The sequence below is a fragment of the Equus asinus genome, chromosome 17, assembly GCF_041296235.1.
Source record: "Equus asinus isolate D_3611 breed Donkey chromosome 17, EquAss-T2T_v2, whole genome shotgun sequence".
Taxonomy (NCBI): domain Eukaryota; kingdom Metazoa; phylum Chordata; class Mammalia; order Perissodactyla; family Equidae; genus Equus; species Equus asinus.
The window spans coordinates 12,768,049-12,789,894 of NC_091806.1; the positions used below are offsets into that span (position 1 = coordinate 12,768,049).

A 21,846-nucleotide genomic window follows, 5' to 3' on the forward strand; every position below is an offset into this window, starting at 1 on the left:
ACCTTTAATGTTTTCAGATCATATGTGGATGGATGGATGAATGAATGGATTCCAATTGAGGCCACAACACGTAGATGTGCTTACAAAGAGATAATACCATTGCAAGGGGCTGGGACATGCCGTCCTAGAGTCACTAGGTTATGTAGTGTAATGTTTTCCAACTACTGGGCAAGAAAGAAAAAAGGTTTGTTGTCCTGAGCTCCTTGCCTAGCAACCGACTCCTCGTTTCTCTCTCTCTCCCCTGTGGTCCATCCTGGACTACGTGCACTGATGCATAGCATAGATTGAGGGGCAGCGGGGAGGCAGGAAGATGAGCTGAGCAAGTTTAGATCTGGGATGAGGAGGGCTTGCAGTAGAGTGGGGCGGTGGGGATGGAAAGTTCGAGAGTGAGGGGTGGGTAGGAAAGGAGAACCAACAGGACTTGGCCCCCAAAGCTTTTAGGGAGCGAGGAGAAAGGACGCGGCCTGGATTCCTTTGAAGGCTGGTGCCTAGGCCACTGGGAGATGGCATGGGGAGCAGGCCTTTCCTTCTGTCTACCTGACTCGTGAGATGAGAAGAAATGTCGTCCTCGTCTTCTCCACTTGATAAGTGCAAGTGGCCGGAGAAGTGGGAGGAATATGGCTGGATAATCAGGCTCCAGGTATCTTTCCTTCAGTAGCACTTATTGAGTGCCTACTGTGTGCACGGGGCATAGACGAGGCTTCTGTTCTTGTGGAGTGTACATTTTGGTTGGAGGAGAGAGAGTAACTGAGGAAACTCCTGAGGAGAAAGCATATCAGTGATGCGATGGAGAGTGAGGGGCGCTAATTTCCATTGGTTAGTTGGAGAAGGGCTCGCCGAAGAGGTGGCATTTTAGGCCATGCCGTGAAAGATCTGGGCCGGAGTGTTTTTGAAGAAGGAAATAAATATGTAAAGACTCAAAAGGGGAAACCAGCTTTCAGAATGTTGTGAAGGGCGTGAGGAGGCAATGAGATTAGAGGGGCCGTGGAGAATGTGGCTCAGAGTTTGACTTTTATTCTAAGTGTGATGGGAAGTTGGAGGACATTTTTTCCAGTAGAGTACCTTTTGATGATTCCCTTCACGAGGACCATACTTTGAAAAATCCCATTAACCAAGAAGGTGTGTTTACTGGATAGAACACACAACCTTGGATTCTTTTAGGCTTTTAAAGTATGAGGAAAAAATTTATGGATCATGATGAATATCTTTGAGGACCCCAGGGATCTAGAGATGACAGACGTCACCTAAATAATCTTTAAGGTCCCTCTGTTTCAAACATTCATTCTTCCCAAAGCTGTGTGCCATATGATTAAAAAAAAAAAAAAATTACTGCCACCTACTGATGGGAGGAAGAAGATGCATTTTTGCGCCATGAAAATCCCAAACCCAGTGGCTGTCTTCTGTGGCCCATCTGGCTGGACGCTGCAGTCCTGACTTGAAGATGGCTCTGGGGAAGAGGTGGCCCGGACCTGCTCTCCTTTCTTTCTGGCCCAGAGAATCTCCACTGCTCGTGTCCTCTGCCCTTAGTTTATGATGCAGTGGCAGGAGTGGGTGCTGACCTGGGGAGCTGCCCCAGTATTGGGTGTATCTGTGGGGAGAAACAGTGGGTAGCCAGCGGCCTCCACATAACCCAGTTAACCTATTGTTTGTAATCGGCCCGCGGTTACACCTATTCAATGTCCCCACCCCCTAACCCCAGCCAGCAGGCCTTTGCTTAATGTACTTCTTAACACCCCACTCCCATTATTAAATTCTCAGCTGCTTTATTTCTGATTTGCATTTTCCGTGGCTGAATGAATCTGCTGACTTCCGTTTTCTTTTTCTGTTACAGATTGTGTGCGCAGGTGACTGTAAGTACCGCTTCCCTCTCCTCTCTTGTGTTGTTCGCTACCGCCCCCTGATGGACACAGCGATGTTAACAGCAATATGAAAATCACAGAAAATGCCGATTTCTGAAAACTGGCCTAGTATCCAGTTTTTCTTTAGAAGTGGGGTGAGGGTGCAAATGGCAAATAAAAGAAAAAGCTCAATCAATTGCACAACTCTGACAAATAAAAATTTTATATTTTCTGTGATTTCTTTTCCAATCTAACATCTGTGTGTGATTAAAAAAAAAATTAGCAGTATGATTTATATTTATTTTATGTGCTGTTATCCTGTAAGTATTTTCTTGGGTTGCTATGTTGCTCCATGATTTTTAAAATGGTGTACAGGGTTTGTATAGCCTTTGGAAAACCAGGTGTAGCCTCCTGTATATTATTTTGCTTCCATGTGGAGGGCTTAGTCTTGGGAGCTAACTAGTGCTGGTCCATTGAATTCCTCCCTGGTCTATAGTAAAATGGGAAAAATAAGGATATGATAGTATGTTTTTAATGAAGGTAAATATATTCAGTTGAAAGCATTGTTTATTCTGGGATAATGTCCTTACTAATTTTTTTCATCATAATTCATTCCTATAAGAGATAAAGATAATAGTATTTGGTAGTTTTTTTTTAAATGTACCTTTTGGAAAAAATAAAAATTGCTGGCTTTTGTCTGTCCTCAAAATTTTGGGACTTTTTCTTTTTTTCTGATTGGTAAAATCCCAAAGTCTGTGGACATAGAAATAAAATAATTAAGATATTCTCCCAGTGCCATGTAAAGGGGGCAGACCTTGCTGAAACCGTCTAATAAAGCAAATCTCACTTAATAACAGTAATTATGCAAAGTCTGTGCTAACAATGGGGAGAGTTCTGTAGCTGCTTTTTCTTCCCCGTTAATCAGTTTGGTAAATAAACTGATAGGCACCTTGTGCAGGCTTGACTCACTGGTGCAAAAGAAGAAAACATCTTTGCACAGAGGTGATACTTGAAAGCAAGACAAGGGGAGATGAAGGAACTATGATACGTTTAAAAAATTATAATGAAAAATCTGTTGCATAGCCACCATATGGTGGGAAGTGTCATTTTATTAGTTTGCGAGTTTTCCTTTCCTGTATTCTCGGCTCCAACTGTGATCTGGTTACAGTGACATCTGCAGCCATCGAGGTTAAGGGGACTGAGGCCCCAGGACACTTTTCAACAGTAACTGTGACCAGTCCAAGTGGCCAGAGTCAGTGGAATTCCCAAGGAGATGGGGGCGGGAAGACTTCATCTGAGGGGCTGACTCCTGGGACGAGCTATCCAGTCAGCTTTTCAGACGCCTCTTCCACCTGCTGTCAAGTGCAAACAGGTGAGCAAGGCCTTTGTTTTGGGATGGATGGTGGTGTTTAGAGAACACAAATGTCTTCATATCTACAGCGTATTTGAAATCACTTTATCTGCGCTTCAACAGTACAAAGCTGCTACTTCTTGTATCTCTTTTCTCCCCACTCTTGGCCTTGTTTCTGGGTGTGAGGGGTGTCCTGGCTCCTCTGACAGCTGCTCTAACACTTGTCTTTCTGCCTCCTCTTTGAGCACTCCTACAATGGCATAGCCGTTAAAAGCACAGACTCAGAATCAGAGACCCAGGTTTGCTTCCTGGGTCTGTCAGTTTCTAGCTGTATGGCCCTGGGCAAGTCATGGGTCCTCTTAGACCTCAGTTTCTTCATTTTCATTAAAAAAAAAATGCATGCATACATACACACACACATATTTTAAAAACACATTTTTAAATGTGTTTTATTTTCTGAGCTATTGACACTTAAGAACCTGCTTTTCTAAAACCGTACCAGAATCCCTGTATGAATCAACAAACTTTAGTTGTCAACATGTTTCTCCTTCTTTAAAATGGCGCCATAGCCTTCCTCATGAAGCTGTTGTGAAGCATAAATGAGAAAATGTATGTGTGGCAACTGCTGCCATGTTTGGGACATGGTCAGCCCCCAAAATCAGGCTGCTGCTCTTCATGCTGCCTCCACCACTGTCACTGTGGTTATTGCTTTATTAATATCCTCTCGCCATGATCATCATCCATTGTAAGTGGTACCATAATAACCTGCCAAAAATGCTGCTCTGACAATGTGAACTTGTCGCTTTATAAAGAGGAAGCTCAAGTCTGGAGGGTCTTCCTGGCTTGACGTTTATTGGATGGTGGGCCATGAGATTCTTCCCTGCCTGCTCCTTTTTCCTCTCTCGTTTCCTTTCCTGCCCTTTTTCATTGATTTGGTAAATGTTTGCGTCTCCCAGGTGCCAGGTAAGGCACACTCTCCATGCTGTCATTTGAAGGTCATGTGCATGCTGAGGTGGCGTTACCTGTACCATCTTTACTCTGCTGGGGTCAATCCCTAGGTCCTTGAGAAGAAAGGCCTTAATGCCCGTGCTCAGTCTTTCATTGCTAGTTGTCATTCCTCAATCTTTTTTTTTTTTTAAAGATTTAATTTTTTCCTTTTTCTCCCCAAAGCCCCCTGGTACATAGTTGTATATTCTTAGTTGTGGCTCCTTCTAGTTGTGGCATGTGGGACGCCACCTCAGCATGGCTCGACGAGTGGTGCCATGTCTGCGCCCAGGATTCAAACCGACGAAACACTGGGCCAACTGCAGCAGAGCGTGCGAACTTAACCGCTCGGCCACGGGGCCGGCCCCGGCATTCCTCAATCTTGAATGTAATTGGGATGCAGCCACTGTGAAGTTTTAGTTACTGTTAATAACCATAATGGCTTCCACTGTTTTAAGATCCTGAACATCTGCAATTTGACAAGTGAGGAAAGTGAGATTCAGAGAAATGAGATGACTTTGAATAACATCACATGTCTGATGACTAGCAGGATTGACGCTGAACCCAGATTTTTTTTAATGTCCAAATCCAATGACCTTGTTTACCATATCAAGCTTTAAGAATACTCCTTTCTGTTTACTATAGTGTTTTAGAGCTGTCAACAGAGGAAGCCGAGACTGAGACGCTTTAAGGGACTAATTCCAGGCCACACAGCTAAGGGGCAGAGCATGTCCTTATATCCAGGTCTGGATTCCAAGACCAGTCTTTTCTTCTTTATACTGTTCTTCACTCTATGCTCTTCTCTTTATGCTGCCATCTCTGTGCCAGAAAACTATGGAGCTGGCTCCTGATATCAAGGTTTGGCAAAAAAGTTATCACATGCTTCTGCACCATATAACACCTCTCCACATGCAGCATTTTCTGAGAATCAGAAGATAGACTCATTTTGCATCTTAGGTCTCTTTTCATGTCAGCTTCTATGCAGATTTAACCCGTGGTCAAGTCACAGCCAACATGGCCAACCTCTGTCATTTTTGTCTCTGTTTTAAAGCCTCTGTTTCCCTAACACACATGCGTACATATGGATATGCGTCTGAATGTATTTTGTTGGAGGGAAGTCCAGGAGGCAAATAAAGGGAAACGAAAGTCTATGATTGCAAATTTCACTTCCGGAAAGTAGATAGAACAGTTCTCACTCTTACATTTCTTTTTTAAATGCAGTTTTTTCTTTTCTTCTTTTCTTTGGGAAATAATATTAAAATAGAACCCAGTCCTACGTCTGTCACTGAAGCTGTTTCCATCGGTCCATCCAGTGAGACCTCAACTTGGAAAAACAACAACATAACTGCTTCTAACAATGGTGAGCTGCTTACAACAAAGAGTGAGATAGAAAACAGCCCGATGACTCTTGTTGCAAGTCCAACAGGAGATAACATCACAGATTTCAGTCCAACAACTCCACATCCACACTCTATCACTACGGAATTAGTCAGCAAGCCTAATGGAGAGCCTGCGGACAGAGCTGTTATAACAGGTAAGATGACCAGCTCCCAGGAATGGTCATGAACCATTCCTTCTCATCCTGTATCCTAGAGCCTTGTCCATTCAAGTTGCCTGTTGGAAAAATATTGGTTTTCATTAACTGTGGAAGAGGAGAAAAGATTCTGTATTGTTTCAAGCCCAGGAGTTTAGGTGGTTGGTTAAGGTCCTATGTGTTTTGAGATGTTTTAACTACTTTGAACTGTCCGGTTTTAAAAATCTTTTGTTATTACTGGTTAATGCTTACTTTCTGCTAAGACTTGGGAGCAGAGACCCCCTTAGGATTGTGTCTTGATGGTGTCAATAATTAATAGGCTTCTTTTAAGCTCCCCAGGAAAGTTGATGCTGTGTTTATCTTCCCAGGAGTTTCTGTTGGGCGTGAAACTTTGGTATACTTTATAGAGGAATGTGTGTTTCAAACAAAATAAGAGCCCAGTGACATTTGATTAAGCTTAGATTTTTATTTAGCTTGGATGTCAATACCCTGAGCCACCTGTTAGAGCTGCAAATTTAGCTCTTTTTTTTTTTAAGTTGAAAAGAACCAAAAATATAAAAAAGAGATGAGAAGCTCTTTTTAAGCTGAAAAGAATGAAAAATTTAAAAAAGAGGTCCTCTGTTGGTTTTCGGGTCTGGGGGTGTGATCTCATGGGCTGGTGAAGGCCGTAGAAACCTGACCTCTTGGAGCCCCTCGCTTGAAGGGACCGCCTAGCCCAGCACCTTCTGGGCATGGAGCAGGCAAAACTACACCAGTGGTTTTCAACGTTTTTTTTTAGCCAGGAAACAATTTCTTTAAACAAAATCTTGCTCAGAAGCCCAATAAGTAAAAAGAACTGGAGAGAGAGGAGCTACGGGGTTTGGGTGTCGCAGGTACCTTCAAAAAACTCCTGAGCTCCTTAGAGCACAATTTTAGGGCAAAACCCTCCCCACAATAAAGGTTTGCTATATTATATTGTGAAAGAGAGAGGAAAAGAAGGAGAGGGCAGAGAGAAGATGGAAGAGAATTAAGGAGGAAAAAGAAGACTGAATTTAGCAATGGTGATGGAGACAAAGCGATACGGAATTGATGACTAAAGGAAAGAGGAGGTGGAGAGGAGGCAGGAAGCACCAGCCCAGGAGCTGAGCATCCTTCCTCCATCCTAGAGCCCCCGAGGACAAGACTGTGTTCATCAGCTACTGTTTATTGAGCATGGACTGCGGACTTAGCAGTCCCAAGACATTATTTTGTCCTCACGGCAACCCTGAGGGCTACAGTGGAAGGAACTGTAATGCTGAGAAGTTAGGTGTCTTCTGAGGTCCCAGAGTTATTGAGCATCAAGTGGTGGGAACCCAGGGAGCCTGATTCCTGACCACTGTGGTACAATGATGTTCTTTAACAGTTACCCAGAGTCATTGAGCTGGCTAGTTTATTGGTGTTATGTTTCTTTAAAAAAAAAAAAGACACTGGGGTGACTCATTTTAGAAATCTTTGCATCAGAAATATTCGATGCGAAGAATGGAATCACGGAGTAGATCAACTGTCTTCAGAGCTGCGTGGTGTCTTATAGTCATCTAGGCCAATGTCTTTGAATTCAGACACCTGCAGACCTCAGGCAGGGTTGTTGCTCTGTCTGCAAACACTACCTGGGCTTTGTATACTTAGACCTGGAGCCCTGGGTTCTAGTTTTCCCGATGCCACTAGCAGTGTGCGTTCTTGAGCAAGTCACCCCAGCTCTATGTATCTCCATGTTCTCGTCTCAAGAATGAAGGGAGTGGAGGTCATTTTGTCTGAAATGGTTTGACTTCTGTCACTGACAGCCAAACAAAGTGATGGAAAGAACACATGGGGGATCGTGTAGGTTGCAAGTCTTCTGAAAAATCCCCTTGGGTTGGAACACAGGGACGAGTTCCTTAGTTGGCATGTGTTGGTACTATGAAATGATACTATTTGTATTATCTTGAATCAAGACGTTTAGATGTAACAAACCGCCACTTTATTTGATGCTTTGTTCCTGATGCCTAAAACAAATAAATATAATTAAATGCTGCTGTTTAAAAGCAACAATTAAGAAGACTGTCAAATCACTGTTGGGGTTAACTGTCTTGGAGAATAGTACAATCCTAAAAAATTTTGTCTTTAAGCTTTATTCTTTTTCCTCCTTTCTGCATAATTCTCTCTCTATATTTTTTCCTGCTCTGAAATGATGGAATTGCACTGGACTCTGGATATAAAGGAAGTATTTTTCGTGGGTCACATCGCAACACTATTGACCCCAGCCATTCTTAATGAAAGGTGACTACAAATATCTTTGTGTCAATATCAACGCATACTGTGTGTTTTCACAATAGATCCTCATCCAGTGTCAGATCTGTGCGTTGCTTTCGTGGGTGTGACGCAAGTTACTCTCACCTGGAGGAATGGTAATGACACTGCCACCTGCCGGATGCTCCTTGAACTCACTGGCAGCCCTAAAGAGATGACTCAAGACTTAGCAGTCAATATTTCAGACCTGAAGCCAGGGATTCAATACAAGGTCACCTTGTATTTTCCAGAATCAAATGAGGCACAGAGAGACCTCCTGGTTACAGAAAGTAGCTTGGGTGAGTTACAAAAGTGTGCTTCTCCTCCGCCTTGTGGTTTTAACTTTCAGTAACTTAACATTTAAAAAAAAATTGTTCTTATATATATATATATATATATATAAATTCTAACACTATATATATATATATATAGTGTTAGAATTTATATGAAATTTATAGTTTGACTCCATACCTTTTAGACGAAGGAGGGAAACGTGTTCTTCTTTCACAGGTCTGCAAACTGGGGCTCAGACTGGCCGTGTGGGTTGAAATTGTTGGAGCCTGGCATCTAGGAAAGTAGCTGGCCCCTGTAGCTTTTTAAAAAATTTCAGTTGAACAAATAACAGATGGGTTAACCCAGGTAGGGTACTGGAGGAGCTTATTATCCATTGAGAAAAGGGATGCTTTGCAGGCAAATCCAGCAGACGTCTTCTGCACTGATAGTGGAGTAGTCACTTGCAGATTTCATAGCATTTTTGGGGGTAACTGTGAATTGAGGACAAGTACTTAATCCCCATTTTACACGTAGGAAACAGAACTACAAAGTGATGTTAGGATTCTTGATCGCAGGTGACAGAAACCAGACTTAAAATAGCTTGCACCAAAAGAGCAACTTATTGGCTTGTGTGTATTTCCCCACTAAGGGCAGCAAGGCCTTGAAGGAAGAGACGAGGTGGCTCTCATCTCTTCTTCCTGCTTCTTTCTTTTTCTCAGCTTCGTTCTCAGAGTGGCTCCCTCTGCACAACTCAAGGGGAAATGGCCACCATTTTCTATCAACAGGAGCATGGTCCAGGGGAAAGATTCCTTGAGTGGGCTCTGATTAGCTAAATTTGAATCATGTGGCTGTCCCCGGAAGACCACATTTGGAGTTGGGTGGGAGCAGATGATTTCCCGAAAGAAGGGGGAGAGATGCAAATAGCTGAGTCTGAAAGAGAAGGACAAATATCTGTGATGCTGCCTGAAATAAACGTACAAAGTGGAATGATCCAGGAGGACGCATCTCTGTTTGAGTCCAACTGTGGGTACTGTCTGACGTGTCATCTTATGCGGGTGATGGCAGAGGTGTTGAAAGGACACAGGGATGTACTTCTGTTGCAGTTAATGGCTTTGCCTTTGGTGTTTGAAATAGGTACCAACACCACAGACAGCTACTCTCAGCCACCCAGAAGCCCCAGTGCCCTTGTGATCAACGATCGCCCAGAATCTTCAAACTCATCCTCTGATGGTCGTGTGACCCGAGACACGGAAGTCCTGCTTTTGGGGTTAAAGTCTGACACACAATACAATGCCACTGTTTATTGTCGAGCAGAAGGTGGCACTGAGGGACAGCCCCAGACCATCAAATTCAAGACAAGTATGTTGACTTTTGTGAAATGGCTTTAGCCAGAGCTTTCCAGCACAAAGTTTTGTCTTCTGTGATTCCGGTTCTGAGTTAGTTCTTGCTTCACAAGTAGTTTTGTTGTCAGAGGGAGTTTTCTGGAAGAGATTTTGGACACAGCAGATCCAGTGAGTCTCTTCTTAACTCTGTAGTCAAGACACTTCTTTCATTCAGCTCAATAAGACATATTGAGCAGGTACTCTGTGCAGACGCTAGGCGCTGCCTTTGTCTTTCTTTCATATCTCTGCATACTAGCCGGTGAGACAATACAACTTCCAGCAATGTGTAATGTTTTTCTCTTATGAACAGAGATTTATTTTGTCAATGTTGCTTAAGTATTTTCCCTTTGAGATAAGAAACTGGGTTTTCTTTTTTGCCTTACCTTGGAATGCATACGTATCTTTCTATTGAAACTTGTTGACATGCGCACTGTTGCTTTCTATGTATAATTTGTTAGCACTCCCACCCTGTAAGTAGACCAATATGTGGAGGCTTTTTGGATGGGTGCTGGTGAGGAGGTAGAGCAGTGCACAGTTCCTGCCCTCAGGGCATTGCAGTATAGATGGGAGATTGAGACAGACATACGTGGACAAGTACATGGTTAGCTTTGAGGGTCAGGAGCAAACGCTGCAGCATCGTAGCCCTCGGGGGCTTGGGTTGCAGGCAGCATGGGCTGACTCTGGTTGTTTCATCCCAAAATATCTCTATTGTGAAAGGCTGTTATAGACCCACAGAACGGAGGGAGTCAGGGTGGGAGCTGGAGGACCAAGGACAGAAACCAGACTAGCCTCCGGGAAACGCTGGCTGGATTGCCCTGGACCTGTGACACTCCCTCAGGATTCAAAGTCCTGTGCTTTCTGGGGAGCTGTGCTGGGTAAGGGAGCCCCTGTCCCTGCAGCTTCCACATAAGTGACAAGCCTTTCCTCCCACCAAGGGGGGTTGGGGTGCTGTTTGGAAGAGAGGGTTGGGTGCTTCACAGGTAACACACAGCCACTGCCCCCTGTTGCTGGCCGCTAAGTGCTGTGGACACTGGAAGGCTAGAGCCGGGTCTTAATGTCAACCCCCGGGGAAGGCCTCTTCTACACGCAGGATTTGAACTTGCTTTGAAAGGAGGGTAGGATCTGGATAAACGGAGAGAAGGAGGAGGACATATCAGTTGAGGAAACATCATGAGTGAAAATGCAGATGATGGACGCCTAGGTGTGAAGGTAGAGAGGCATTGGGCTTCAGTGACGTATGAAGGACCCTGAGAATTCTGGAGAGGCTGATTGATTCCTAGAGAGATATTGTATGTATGAGAGTTGTCTCCTTCGCTTTTGGAGAGCGAGGGGCATGCTGTAGACTACTTGGAGGCAGTTAGTGGCCAGGCTGTATTACTTGCATAGGGCTGGGAAATTTGGGCAAGAAGGCTGTGACAGTCATGTCTGCAAGGAGCTGTTGCTTTTCCTGATCCACAGTGATGGAGAGTCCACTTGTGTCCTCCTTCCTTCTTTCCTCTTCCACTGGTGATGCTAATGTGTGGGTGGAGGACGGGAAGATACAGCTGTAGGAAAGGCCACTTGGCCTCTTGGGGCCCTCCGTGACCCAGCAGGTTGGCAGGTGGGAGGCTCCCGGGTGAGGAGGGGTTGGTGTCTGGAGTGAGTAAGGTGTGAGGAGGAACAGGAAGGGGCTCCTCCAGGGGTACCATTGATGGGGGTGTGGGTGGGCCGTCCTACACACAAGTTGCTTGTGCAGTTGGGTGAATGCAGCTGAGGTCTAGCCTGTGGGCCCCTCACCAGGCCATGCACCCCAGACCTGGGTCTGTCCTTCCAGACGATGGGCCCTGTGCCAGATTTGCTAAAAGGGATCATGTGGATTAGTGTGGGCCTTGGGTTCCTTGCTTTTTAAAGCAACTTGAGCAGAATTAAAGTAATAGCAGTTGCATCTTAGGCTCTTGCTCATATGGATGCATGCACAGCCCGGTCTGTGTTAAGCTGTCGTAGTGCTGGATAAATAATTACAGTAGCCTTAACTCTATTTGGTGTATATGTTTGTGTGTGTATCACATATATAATACACATACATACATCATATATACATGTGCATATGCATACATATACGTATATCATATCAGGCATTTTTCAAGTGACTAGTTAGGTGGGCTGGGATTAAAGAGACCGTCAGAGGATGTTGAGACACCTGAGACTAGTCATGGCAGAAAACCAACTCTAAGGCTGAAGGGCAAGAGGGAGGGCGGAGCCCAGTGAGGGCTGGGGCGGTGGAGGATGCAGCCATGCCAGTACAGGCAGCCCAGAGTGGAGGCAGTGGGAGAAGGACTCCACTGCTTTCTCCTCGAGCCCCCCAGGACCCTGCCCATATTGCACGTTGGCAGAACCTGATCCCAGGCCATCTGGCAGGGTCCTCCTTCACCCCAATGATGCAGTGTGCAGTGATCAGCCTCCCTGGGCACAGAGCAGGCAGGAGAATGACAGAGGATGGATTGGGAGGCTGGGGTGGACAAGTGGGAATAGCTGGCACTCTTGTGTTATCTTTTCTTGAGGTTAGGATTGTTATCCTGATTTATAGGTGAGGAAACTGAACTCGTGATTTTCCTAAGATGCACCTGGCTGTTAAAGCAGAGCTAACCATGGAAGCCAGACCTACCTGTTGGTAAAGTCTGTGATCTTTAGTTGATCACGAGCCAAGGCATCTGTAGAGTGCGCGTTGTTCTTTGGGGAGTCCACCATATCTCTAAGAGTCAACTCACAAGATGGACAAAGAGTAGCTGTGTGGTTGCAATTGGCCAGGTTGTTTCTTCACCTAAGAGGATGCCTGAGTTTTGCTGGGACCCCTGTACCTGTGTGTATGTTGTGGTTGTGGTTAAATTGTGTAGAATAGGCAGGAACAATCAGCAAGAGTATTTCTTAGATTTGATGACATGCCCTGATGACAGCTTCTCTCTCTCTCTCCCTCTTTGGCTTGGCCGTTTGGTTATTGTTAACTCCTCTTGTGTCTTCACAGACTCCAGTCAGGTTTTTGACATCCAAGTTGTGAACATCAGTGCCACAAACATGACCCTGACCTGGAAAATCAACGATAATGAGTCATCCTCTGTCTATATGTATGAGATACAAGTTGCTACGGAGACCAGTGTCCTCAATGTCACCGTCAATGAGACTCGTGCCCTCATCAGTCAGCTCAGCCCTAGTACCTTATACAACATCACCGTGCGTCCTTTCCTTGGCAACGGTTCTAAGGGCATGCCAGGCTTTCTCCAAGTGTACACCCGTGAGTTCACTCGTAGCTTTGCTAGCCTTTCTTCCCTGCTAGCCATGCACCAGGCCCAGGTACAAGACAGAGCTCTGTTCCTGCCCTCAAGGGAAGCACAGCTCAGTGTGTGGGCCCCCAGGGACTCTTACCTCCTTCAGGCTGTGTGATATCATAACAGGATCATTCATTGACCCTACCCACGTGCTGAGCATCGTGCGATGTGCTTTCCTTGCACTGTCTCATTTAATGATCACAAATCTCTGACATGTTTGGCATTAGCCTTATTTTATGGAGGAGGAAGCCAAGGCTGAGAGAGTGCTGTAGGCAGGTGTCACACCTGCTAAGTGACAGAGGTGGGATTAGACAGCTGAGCTGACTCAACTCCAGCCCGTGCCTGTAGCGCCCATTCTCATGTGGTGGAGAGCTAGAGCAAATTCATACACGGAGACAAAAATGACTGGGTATTCACGTATCTTTGTCCTTTGGATGCTGACATTATAATGAGGCAGAGCACAGGTATGTCATGTCCTTTCTTTGCTTAACTGTCCCTTAAAGATAAGATGACAGGCAACAAATAAAAAGCTTTTTATTCCAAAGAAGATCCAGTAATTCAAAATAAAACAGTAATGGTGTGCCAGTAGCAGAGTAGTTCAACAGTATTGGAAGTGCACTCTCCCCGGAGCTTCACATGGGTCGCAGTGGCCTTTGTGGTGGGAGTCAGGATCCTTGTTTTGCAGATGAGAAAACTACAGCCAGCAGGCTGAACCATTTGCCCAAGGCCACAGAGTAGCAAATGGCAGAGCAGGAACTTGAACCCAGGGGTACCTGGCTCTGGACCCAGGGCTTGTCCCACAAGAAGGCTTTACTCGAGTGTCTGTTGCTTCCTGGGAAACACACCATAGGCATTCTTAAATATCTTCCGGACGGGCTCATTGGGCTAAACGGAATCTGCTCTTGCTTCTTCACTTTTTACTTTTTGACTGTTTAATCTCTCTGTTAGTTAAGATTAGGTTTGGCTGTGAGTCACAAAAAACTCGTGAAGGATTCACTTGAACAAGACAGGAGGTTATTTCTCTCTTGGAAAAGAAGCTCCATGCCAGGCAGGATGGGGTGGTCGAGTGTCAGCCAGGGCTCAGTTGCAGGAAACAGAAACTGTGAGCTGCTTTAAGCTGAGAGAGATTTAGCCCTGGGAATTGAGGGTTTATAGACGCATTTGAAGGGCTGGTGTATTACTTTGCTCAGGCTGCCCTAACAAGTACCACAGGCTGGGAGGCTGAACCCACAGAAGTTTATTCTCTCACAGTTCTGGGTATGAGAAGTCTGAGATCAAGGTGACACAGGGCTGGTTTCTTCTGAGGCCTCTCTGCTTGGCTTTTAGATGGCTGCCTTCTTCCTGCATCTTCATGCGGCTGTCCTTTGGTCTATGTCTGTGTCCTAATCTCCTATTCTTACAAGGACACTCATCATGTTGGATTGGGGCCCACCTCAATGACCTCATTTTACCTTAATTACCTCTTTAGAGACCCTATCTCTATACTCACATTCTGAGGTACAGGGCTTAGGACTTCAACATATGAAGTTTGAGGGGTCACAATTCAACTCACAATAGCTGGAGAGCAGGCTTTAGGCTGGGGCCCAGAAATGACTCCCAAACTAAGGATGTGGGACACCTCACCTGGGGAGGCACCTGCTTTGTCACCGTCAGCAGCCCTGGCTGTGGTTGCTGGCTCCAGGAATGTACGTTGTGAGCTGCAGTCCTGGGATCAGGAAGCTGCAGCCACCACCACAGCCACAATGTTGGTTCTAGGGCTAGGCAGCCTGAGCTCCAGTCATCACATCCACATTCCAGCTACAAGAAGGAGGAAGGGCGGAAGGTAGTGCTCCATGCTTTAAGGATGCTTCCTAGAAGTCATACAGTCCCTCTGTTCTCAAGCCATTGACTGGAATTTAGTCACATGGCTAATCTAGCTGCAAGGGAGGCTGGGAAATGTAGTCTTTATTCCCAACAGCCAGGTACGCAGCTGAAAATCTGGGAGTGTATGACTAAAGACAAAGAGTAGGGGGAATGGGTTTTGGGGGTCAACAGCAGCCTCTGCTACTCCTCCCTAAAAGGAGGCTGTGGAAGGTTTAGTAATGTATGTAAGATAAAGCAGCCAGCAGTAGCCAAAGTCCTGAGCGTGAGCCTTTGCCCATTGGGGTTCCCACCTCCTCTTGTTTCCTGAGAATGACTTTGTACAACCTAAGCACACAGTTTCTGCCCTCTTGTAGCCAAGCGTCCTCTCAATGGTCAGAAACATCAGTTTCTGAAGGGGCTGGTGTTGTAGGTGATAATACAAAGAAGACAGAAAGAGAGCTCAGGTGTCCCAAGGGTGCATTTAATCTCGGTGTAAATATTTTGTGAGGTTCAGTCACCTTTGTCTTCTGGAGAAGTAGATTCTTAATCCAGTTGTTTACTTTCTTCCCTCAGCCCCTGGACCAGTTTCCGACTTTCGAGTGACGAGTGTCAGCATGAGGGAGATTGGCTTAGCTTGGAGCAAGAACGACTCAGATTCCTTTGAGATACATACCACATGGGTTCCAGCTGGAACACATTCGGTAGAAACCACCACCAACCAGAGTATTGTCATTGGTGGCTTATACCCTGGAACTGAGTATTGCTTTGAAATATTTCCACAAGGACCAAATGGGACGAAAGGGGATTCCCAGACAATTTGCGATAGAACTGGTAAGCAAGTAGGATGTTTCTTAAAGGAAATCAGTGTAATTTATAAATGTCAGGTTTTCCAAATATTTCTTTTTAAAAAAAATTGTCTGAGAGAAATCTTTAAAAGAATTATGACAGTACTGCATATTTATTATATAAAAGACAAGCAAAAAGAAATAGTATCACATGTCAACTGTCAACCAGAGATAATCACTGATAACTTTTGGTGTCTCATGTTGTACAATTTTAAGATATATACACGTGTATATATATATATATATATTTTTTCTTTTCTTTTACAAACATTGAAGTCATCCTATGCATGTGGTTTTATAGTCTGCTATTTTCCACTTACCAGTTTATTATGAATATTCTTCCCTGTCAGTATAAATATTTCTACAGGATAATTTTAATACCTGCCTGACATTCCATTGTCTAAATTGGGAGTCAACAGATAATAATGACCCCTGGGCCAAATCTGACCCACTGCTTGTTTTTTAACAATTATTTTATTGAGGTCATAATGGTTTATAACATTGTGTAATTTCAGGTGTACAATATTATCAGTTTCTGTATAAACTGCATTGTGCTCATCACCAGTAGTCTAATTTTTGTCTGCTTTTTTTTGCCCACCCTTCCCCTCTGGTAACCACTCGTCTGTTCTCTTTGTCCATGTGTTAGTTTATATTCCACAAACGAGTGAAATCATGCAGTGTTTGTCTTTCTCTGTCTGACTTATTTCACTTAACATCATACCCTCAAGGACCATCCTTGTTTTTGCAAATGGGATGGTTTTGTCTTTTTTATGGCTGAGTAGTATTCCATTGTGTGTGTGTGTGTGTGTGTGTGTGTGTGTGTGTGTGTGTGTGTGTGTATACCATGTCTTCTTTACTCATTCATCAGTTGATGGGCACTTGGGTTGCTTCCATGTCTTGACTATTGTGAATAATACTGCAGTGAACATAGGGGTGCATAAATCTATTTGAATTGTTCATTTCAAGTTCTTTGGATAAATACCTGGTAGTGGGATAGCTGGATTGTATGATATTTCTCTTTTTAATTTTTTTTTTGGTGAGGAAGACTTGCTCTGAGCTAGTATCTGTTGCCAATCTCCCTCCTTTCTTTCTTTCTTTCTTTCTTTTTTTTTGCTTGGGGAAGCTTAGGCCTGAGCTAACATCTGTGCCAGTCTCCCTCCACTTTATGTGTGGGTTACTGCCACAGCATGGCTTGATGAGTGGTGTAGGTCTGTGCCTGGGATCCGAACCTGCTAACCCGGGCTGCCAAAGCTGAGCACACCAGACTTAACCACTATGCCACGGGGTCGGCCCTATTTTTAATTTTTTGGGAAATCTCCATCCTGTTTCCCATAGTGGCTACACCAGTTTGCATTCCCACCAAAAAATGCCTATTTTTGTAAATGGAGTGTTTTTGGAACACAAGCATGTTTACTTGTTTACATACTGTCTATGGCTTCTTTGGTGCTAGAAATGAGTAGTTGCAACAGAGACCATATGGCCTACACAGCATAAAATATTTATTATGTGACCCTTTAGAAAAAGTTTGCTGACCCCAGAGCTAGATCAGTGGTTTCAAAGTGTGATCCAGGGAGCTCTGTCAGTCCCTGAGATTCTTTCAAGGAGTCTGGGAGGTGTTATTATCATAATACTACTAAAGTGTTATGTAGCTTTTTCATTCTCCTTCTCTCATGATGGGTGTACAGTAGAGTTTTCCAGATGCTATAGAACAGGGGATGATATCATCACTCTCATGGCTAATGGCATATACGCTTGTGTATTCTTTTTTGTTTTTCAGGTTCAAACGTTTGCTAATGCTTTTTACTATTTTATTTCTTATTTTTTAATTTTTTGAGGTCGTAATAGTTTATAACTGTGAAATTTCAGTTGTACAGTATCATTTGTCAGTCACCAGATATATGTGCCCCTTTACCTCTTATGCCCACCCCCAACCCCCTTTCCCTCTGGTAACCACTACTCTGTGTTCTCTTTGTCTATGTGTTAATTTATCTTCCAAGTATGATTGAAATCATGCAGTATTTGTCCTTCTCTGTCTGGCATATTTCGCTTAACCATCATACCCTCAAGGTCCATCCATGTTGTTGCAAATGGGACGATTTTGTCTTTTTTATGGCTGAGTAGTATTCCACTGTATTGCTGGTGTATTCTTATGTTTTAAAAATTTCCTCATTTTTTTCTATTACGGTAAATATAACCTACGTAACCAAAAATTCTATAAGAGCCTTAATAATTTTTACGAAGGTAAAGGGGTCCTGAGACCCCTTTAAGTTTAAGAACTGCTGGTCTGGATGTATTGTAAATTATGTAAGACAATTTGTTTACATCGCTGTAATTATTATGCAAATCATTTTATTTTGTATTTGAACCTTTTTTCTCAGTGTATATTATAGCTTCCCCCCCTAGTTAGTATGGTCTTCCTGTTTTTAGTGGCTGCGGAATATTTCATCATGGAGCCAGATCACAGTTTACACAGCCCTTCGCTTTTTATGGAGTATTTAGGTTATTTCTAGTTTAATTATTTTTATGGAAAATAGCTGCCTTTCCTGGGCTTTTGTCTGTGGAATCCCTTTGACATTGGGAATCTAGTGGGAGGGAAAGAAGACACTCAAAGTTCTCCCCTCTTTAAGGAGAGCCCACTTTAAAGAAAATTTGATTTTGGAGTAGATAGTACATGCATGTGTACAAAATTAAAAACAAATACAAAGGGTTTTACAGTGCAAATGTTTCCCTCTTTTGTCCCCTGGTCACCCACTTCCTCTCATTGGAGATGACCTTGGTTACTAGGTCAAGAGAGAAAAGCTTTGGAAGCAAGGGCGGAAGAGAGACCCTGCTTATGTAGTTATTTCTGGGCCTGGATCATGCATTTGAATTGCAACTGGTTCAGTGTGTTGGGGTGACATGATCAGAGGACAGTCCCCAGAGCACTCATGTGAGTCATTTCTCTCCTGACTTCCACCTCGGGAAGGTGGAGGGTGTGTGCCTATTCTCCCTTCCTCCCTCCAGCCTCAAATGCTCCCACTTAGTAAATGTCAACTCCTCTTTTTTCACTTCTTTTTTGCAGGTTGCTTACTTAATTTTTTTTTTTTTATTGCGGTAACATTGGTTTATAACATTATATAAATTTCAGGTGTACATCATTACATATTTCGATTTCTGTTTAGATTACGTCGTGTTTGCCACCCAAAGACTAATTACAATGCATCACCACACGTGTCTAATCATCCTTTTTGCCCTCCTCCCTCCCCCCTTCCTCTCTGGTAACCACCAATCCAATCTCTGCTGCTATGTGTTTGTTTGTCATTGTTTTTATCTTCTACTTATGAGTGAGATCATACGGTATCTGACTTTCTCCCTCTGACTTATTTCAGTTAGCGTAATACCCTCCAGGTCCATCCATGTTGTCACAAATGGCCGGATTTCATCATTCCTTATGGCTGAGTAGTATTCCATTGTGTATATATACCACATCTTCTTTATCCATTCGTCTCTTGATGGGCACCTGGGTTGCTTCGTCTTGGCTATTGTGAATAATGCTGCAGTGAACATAGGGGTGCATGTATCTTTATGCATTCGTGTTTCCATGTTCTTTGGATAGATACCCAGCAGCGGAATAGCTGGGTCGTATGGTAGTTCTATTCTTAATTTTCTGAGGACTCTCCATACTGTTTTCTACAGTGACCGCACCTCAGTTGCCCTTTTCAGTTTTTCTCTTCAGCATGCCTGACTGTGTTATAGGAAGATGTTTTCTTTTGAGAAAAGAACATTGATTAAAAACAATTTGTTGAGATATAATATACTTAGTGTAAAGCACACACATCCTAAGTGCATAGTTTGATGAATTTCCACAAACTCAACCTGTCTGGTCACCAATACTCAGAACAAGAACTGAACATGATTTCCAGTCCAGAAGACCCCCAAAGGGGGCATTTTTGTGACAAAAGCAAAAGACCAGAGAACTGATACAATGAACTGCAAAGTTCATCTGTGTTATAGAAGAGCCAAAATTCTTGAAAGAACTGAAGGTGTGTCTTTCTCACGTAGGTCTTGGAGTTTGCCCTTTGTGTACTCGTCTGAGAGTTTGATGGTGAAAAAGCAAGTTCTTTTGACAGATACATTGAAATAAAGCTGGATGTTATACTGGTTCTGAACAGACTTCCTTTTTTCCTCCTTTCCTCCAACCAGCCCCCGGTGCAGTGTTTGACATCCGTGTGATCCATGTCAACACGACGGAAATGCAGCTGGAGTGGCGGAATACGGACAATGCTTCTGAGTACATCTACCATCTAGTCGTACAGTCTGAGAACGGCTCTTGTGAGAGGAACAGTTCCTACAGAGCAGTCACTCTCCGGGACCTGAGCCCGGGCACCTTATATAACATCACGATCTCTCCAGAAGTGAACCATGTTCGTGGGATCTCCAACTTCACGGAACAGTACACACGTAAGTGTCAGAGGATGCCCAGCGAAGGAGTGGCACGAGTGTCTTTCACTTGGGAGGGTGAGAACTAAGCACTGGTTAGATGATGCGGTCAGCGCCCATGGTGTTTCTGGGCTCCAGGTAGAATGTGAAACTGCTTAAGCTGAAAACGTCAGCCTCAGCAAAGGTCCTGCTGTTCTCATGGGGCGCTGGTGCTGACCCATGTGAACTTGGAATTGTCTTGAGAAGCAGGAAGTGATCCTATAGGTCATGGAGAACCTAACCTTGCAATCGTTCCTTGGGAATCTAGACCAGAGGAGGTCACCTTGTCATGTTGGCGTCGGAAGATACTGCTCAAATAAAGAGCTCTGCATGCAACAGGGGCGGGGGCATTTTGCTCATATGTGATCTAAATATGTGGTAGGGATGGTAGTTTATAGTATCTTTTTAGTATATTTTTTCCCTTTCATTAACCAGATTTCAAAAACATAGGAAATTGTATCTTGAAAATATATTTCACGTAAACTTGAAGTATGAAAAGAAGCCTGAAAAACTTTAATTCTTTTGAGATTTAACCTATATAATTATTTCCTGAATGTCTCCTTGGGAAGCCTTCCATCTTTTGAGGCAGAAAATAGTAGCTTTATTCATTCTTTCCCCAAAAAGTCTCAGTCTCTTTTTAGATGCAATACATAAAGTAGTCCTGGAACTCAAGCTTATCTATACTGTTTTTATTGTTTTAATTTTAAATCAAGGGCCCAGCACTGTGTCTGACATTGAAATAAGTACCAACACCACAGCAGCAACCTTAAAGTGGCAGAACTCTGACGAAGCCTCTCCCAGGTACACCTACCGCCTACTTTTTGGGAAAGATGGAAATTCCAGCCACACGGCAGTCACAGTCACTGGCGTCACCTCTGCTACAGTCACCGGATTAATACCTGGCTCATCGTACACAGTGGAGATCTTCACACAAGTGGGGGATGTCACCGAGTCACTGGCACCTGGCTCGCAGTCATTCTGTACAGGTGAGTGGCCCCGGGTGCCTCTGGCCTCCTTCCTGTGTGGTGCTGCCCTTGCAGGTCGGTCCTCCACAGTCCTCAGTTCATCAGGTTTCGTGTGGTGTGCAAGAAGGGACACGGAGCTCTCTGAGACCTCCTGTTAGCTTAGTAGTGCTATCTCATTGCCCTCATCATTTATTCGTTCAACAAATATTTATTTAGTGCTTACTGTATGCCAGGCACTGTTAAATGACACAGAAAAGTCCTTCCTGGAACTTTTATTCTGATGGGGAAGCCATAGTTAACAAGATAAATAAGTTATCGGATGTTGATTACTGCTAGGGAGAGGGAAAAAAACAAGGAAGGCGGAATGAAGTGTTGGTCTAGGGTGTCCATGGAGGGCCTCAAAGAAAAGGTGACTTTTGAGCAAAGATTTGAAGGAAGTAAAAAAGCCAGCCATGTGGATATCAGGGTGTAGAGCATTACAGGCAGAGGAGCAGCCGGTGCAAAGGCCCTGAGGCTGGAGAGTGCCTGCTCTGTTGAAGGCAGAGCAGGAGGCCAGGCTGGCAGGAGTGGATCCATGGGAGCAAGAGGACGAGGGGTAAGAGGTGAGGCCTGAGAGGTAAGGGCCTGGGGCATAGATGACATCCAGGCTTGTAGTTCATAGTTTGGCTTTTACACTGAAGAAGGTGGAAAGGATATTGTTAAAATGGATGCTCAGCCTTTTCTACTTTCTTGATCCTTATTTCTTTTTTTTTTTTTAAAGATTTTATTTTTTTCTCCCCAAAGCCCCCC

The 21,846-nt window shown here is 44.0% G+C and overlaps 1 protein-coding gene across 1 annotated transcript in view; it reads left to right on the forward strand.

Annotated features, from left to right (window-relative positions):
- PTPRJ (protein tyrosine phosphatase receptor type J) overlaps positions 1 to 21,846 on the forward strand; it is a 164,341-nt gene that overhangs the window by 113,848 nt on the left and 28,647 nt on the right. Inside the window, exons 2-10 of the mRNA XM_044749878.2 lie at positions 1,832 to 1,850; positions 3,007 to 3,210; positions 5,438 to 5,707; positions 8,038 to 8,289; positions 9,398 to 9,622; positions 12,647 to 12,913; positions 15,363 to 15,620; positions 19,817 to 20,074; positions 20,806 to 21,078. Of these exons, the coding sequence (XP_044605813.2) occupies positions 1,832 to 1,850; positions 3,007 to 3,210; positions 5,438 to 5,707; positions 8,038 to 8,289; positions 9,398 to 9,622; positions 12,647 to 12,913; positions 15,363 to 15,620; positions 19,817 to 20,074; positions 20,806 to 21,078 (2,026 nt within the window). The remainder of the gene's footprint in view (positions 1 to 1,831; positions 1,851 to 3,006; positions 3,211 to 5,437; positions 5,708 to 8,037; positions 8,290 to 9,397; positions 9,623 to 12,646; positions 12,914 to 15,362; positions 15,621 to 19,816; positions 20,075 to 20,805; positions 21,079 to 21,846) is intronic.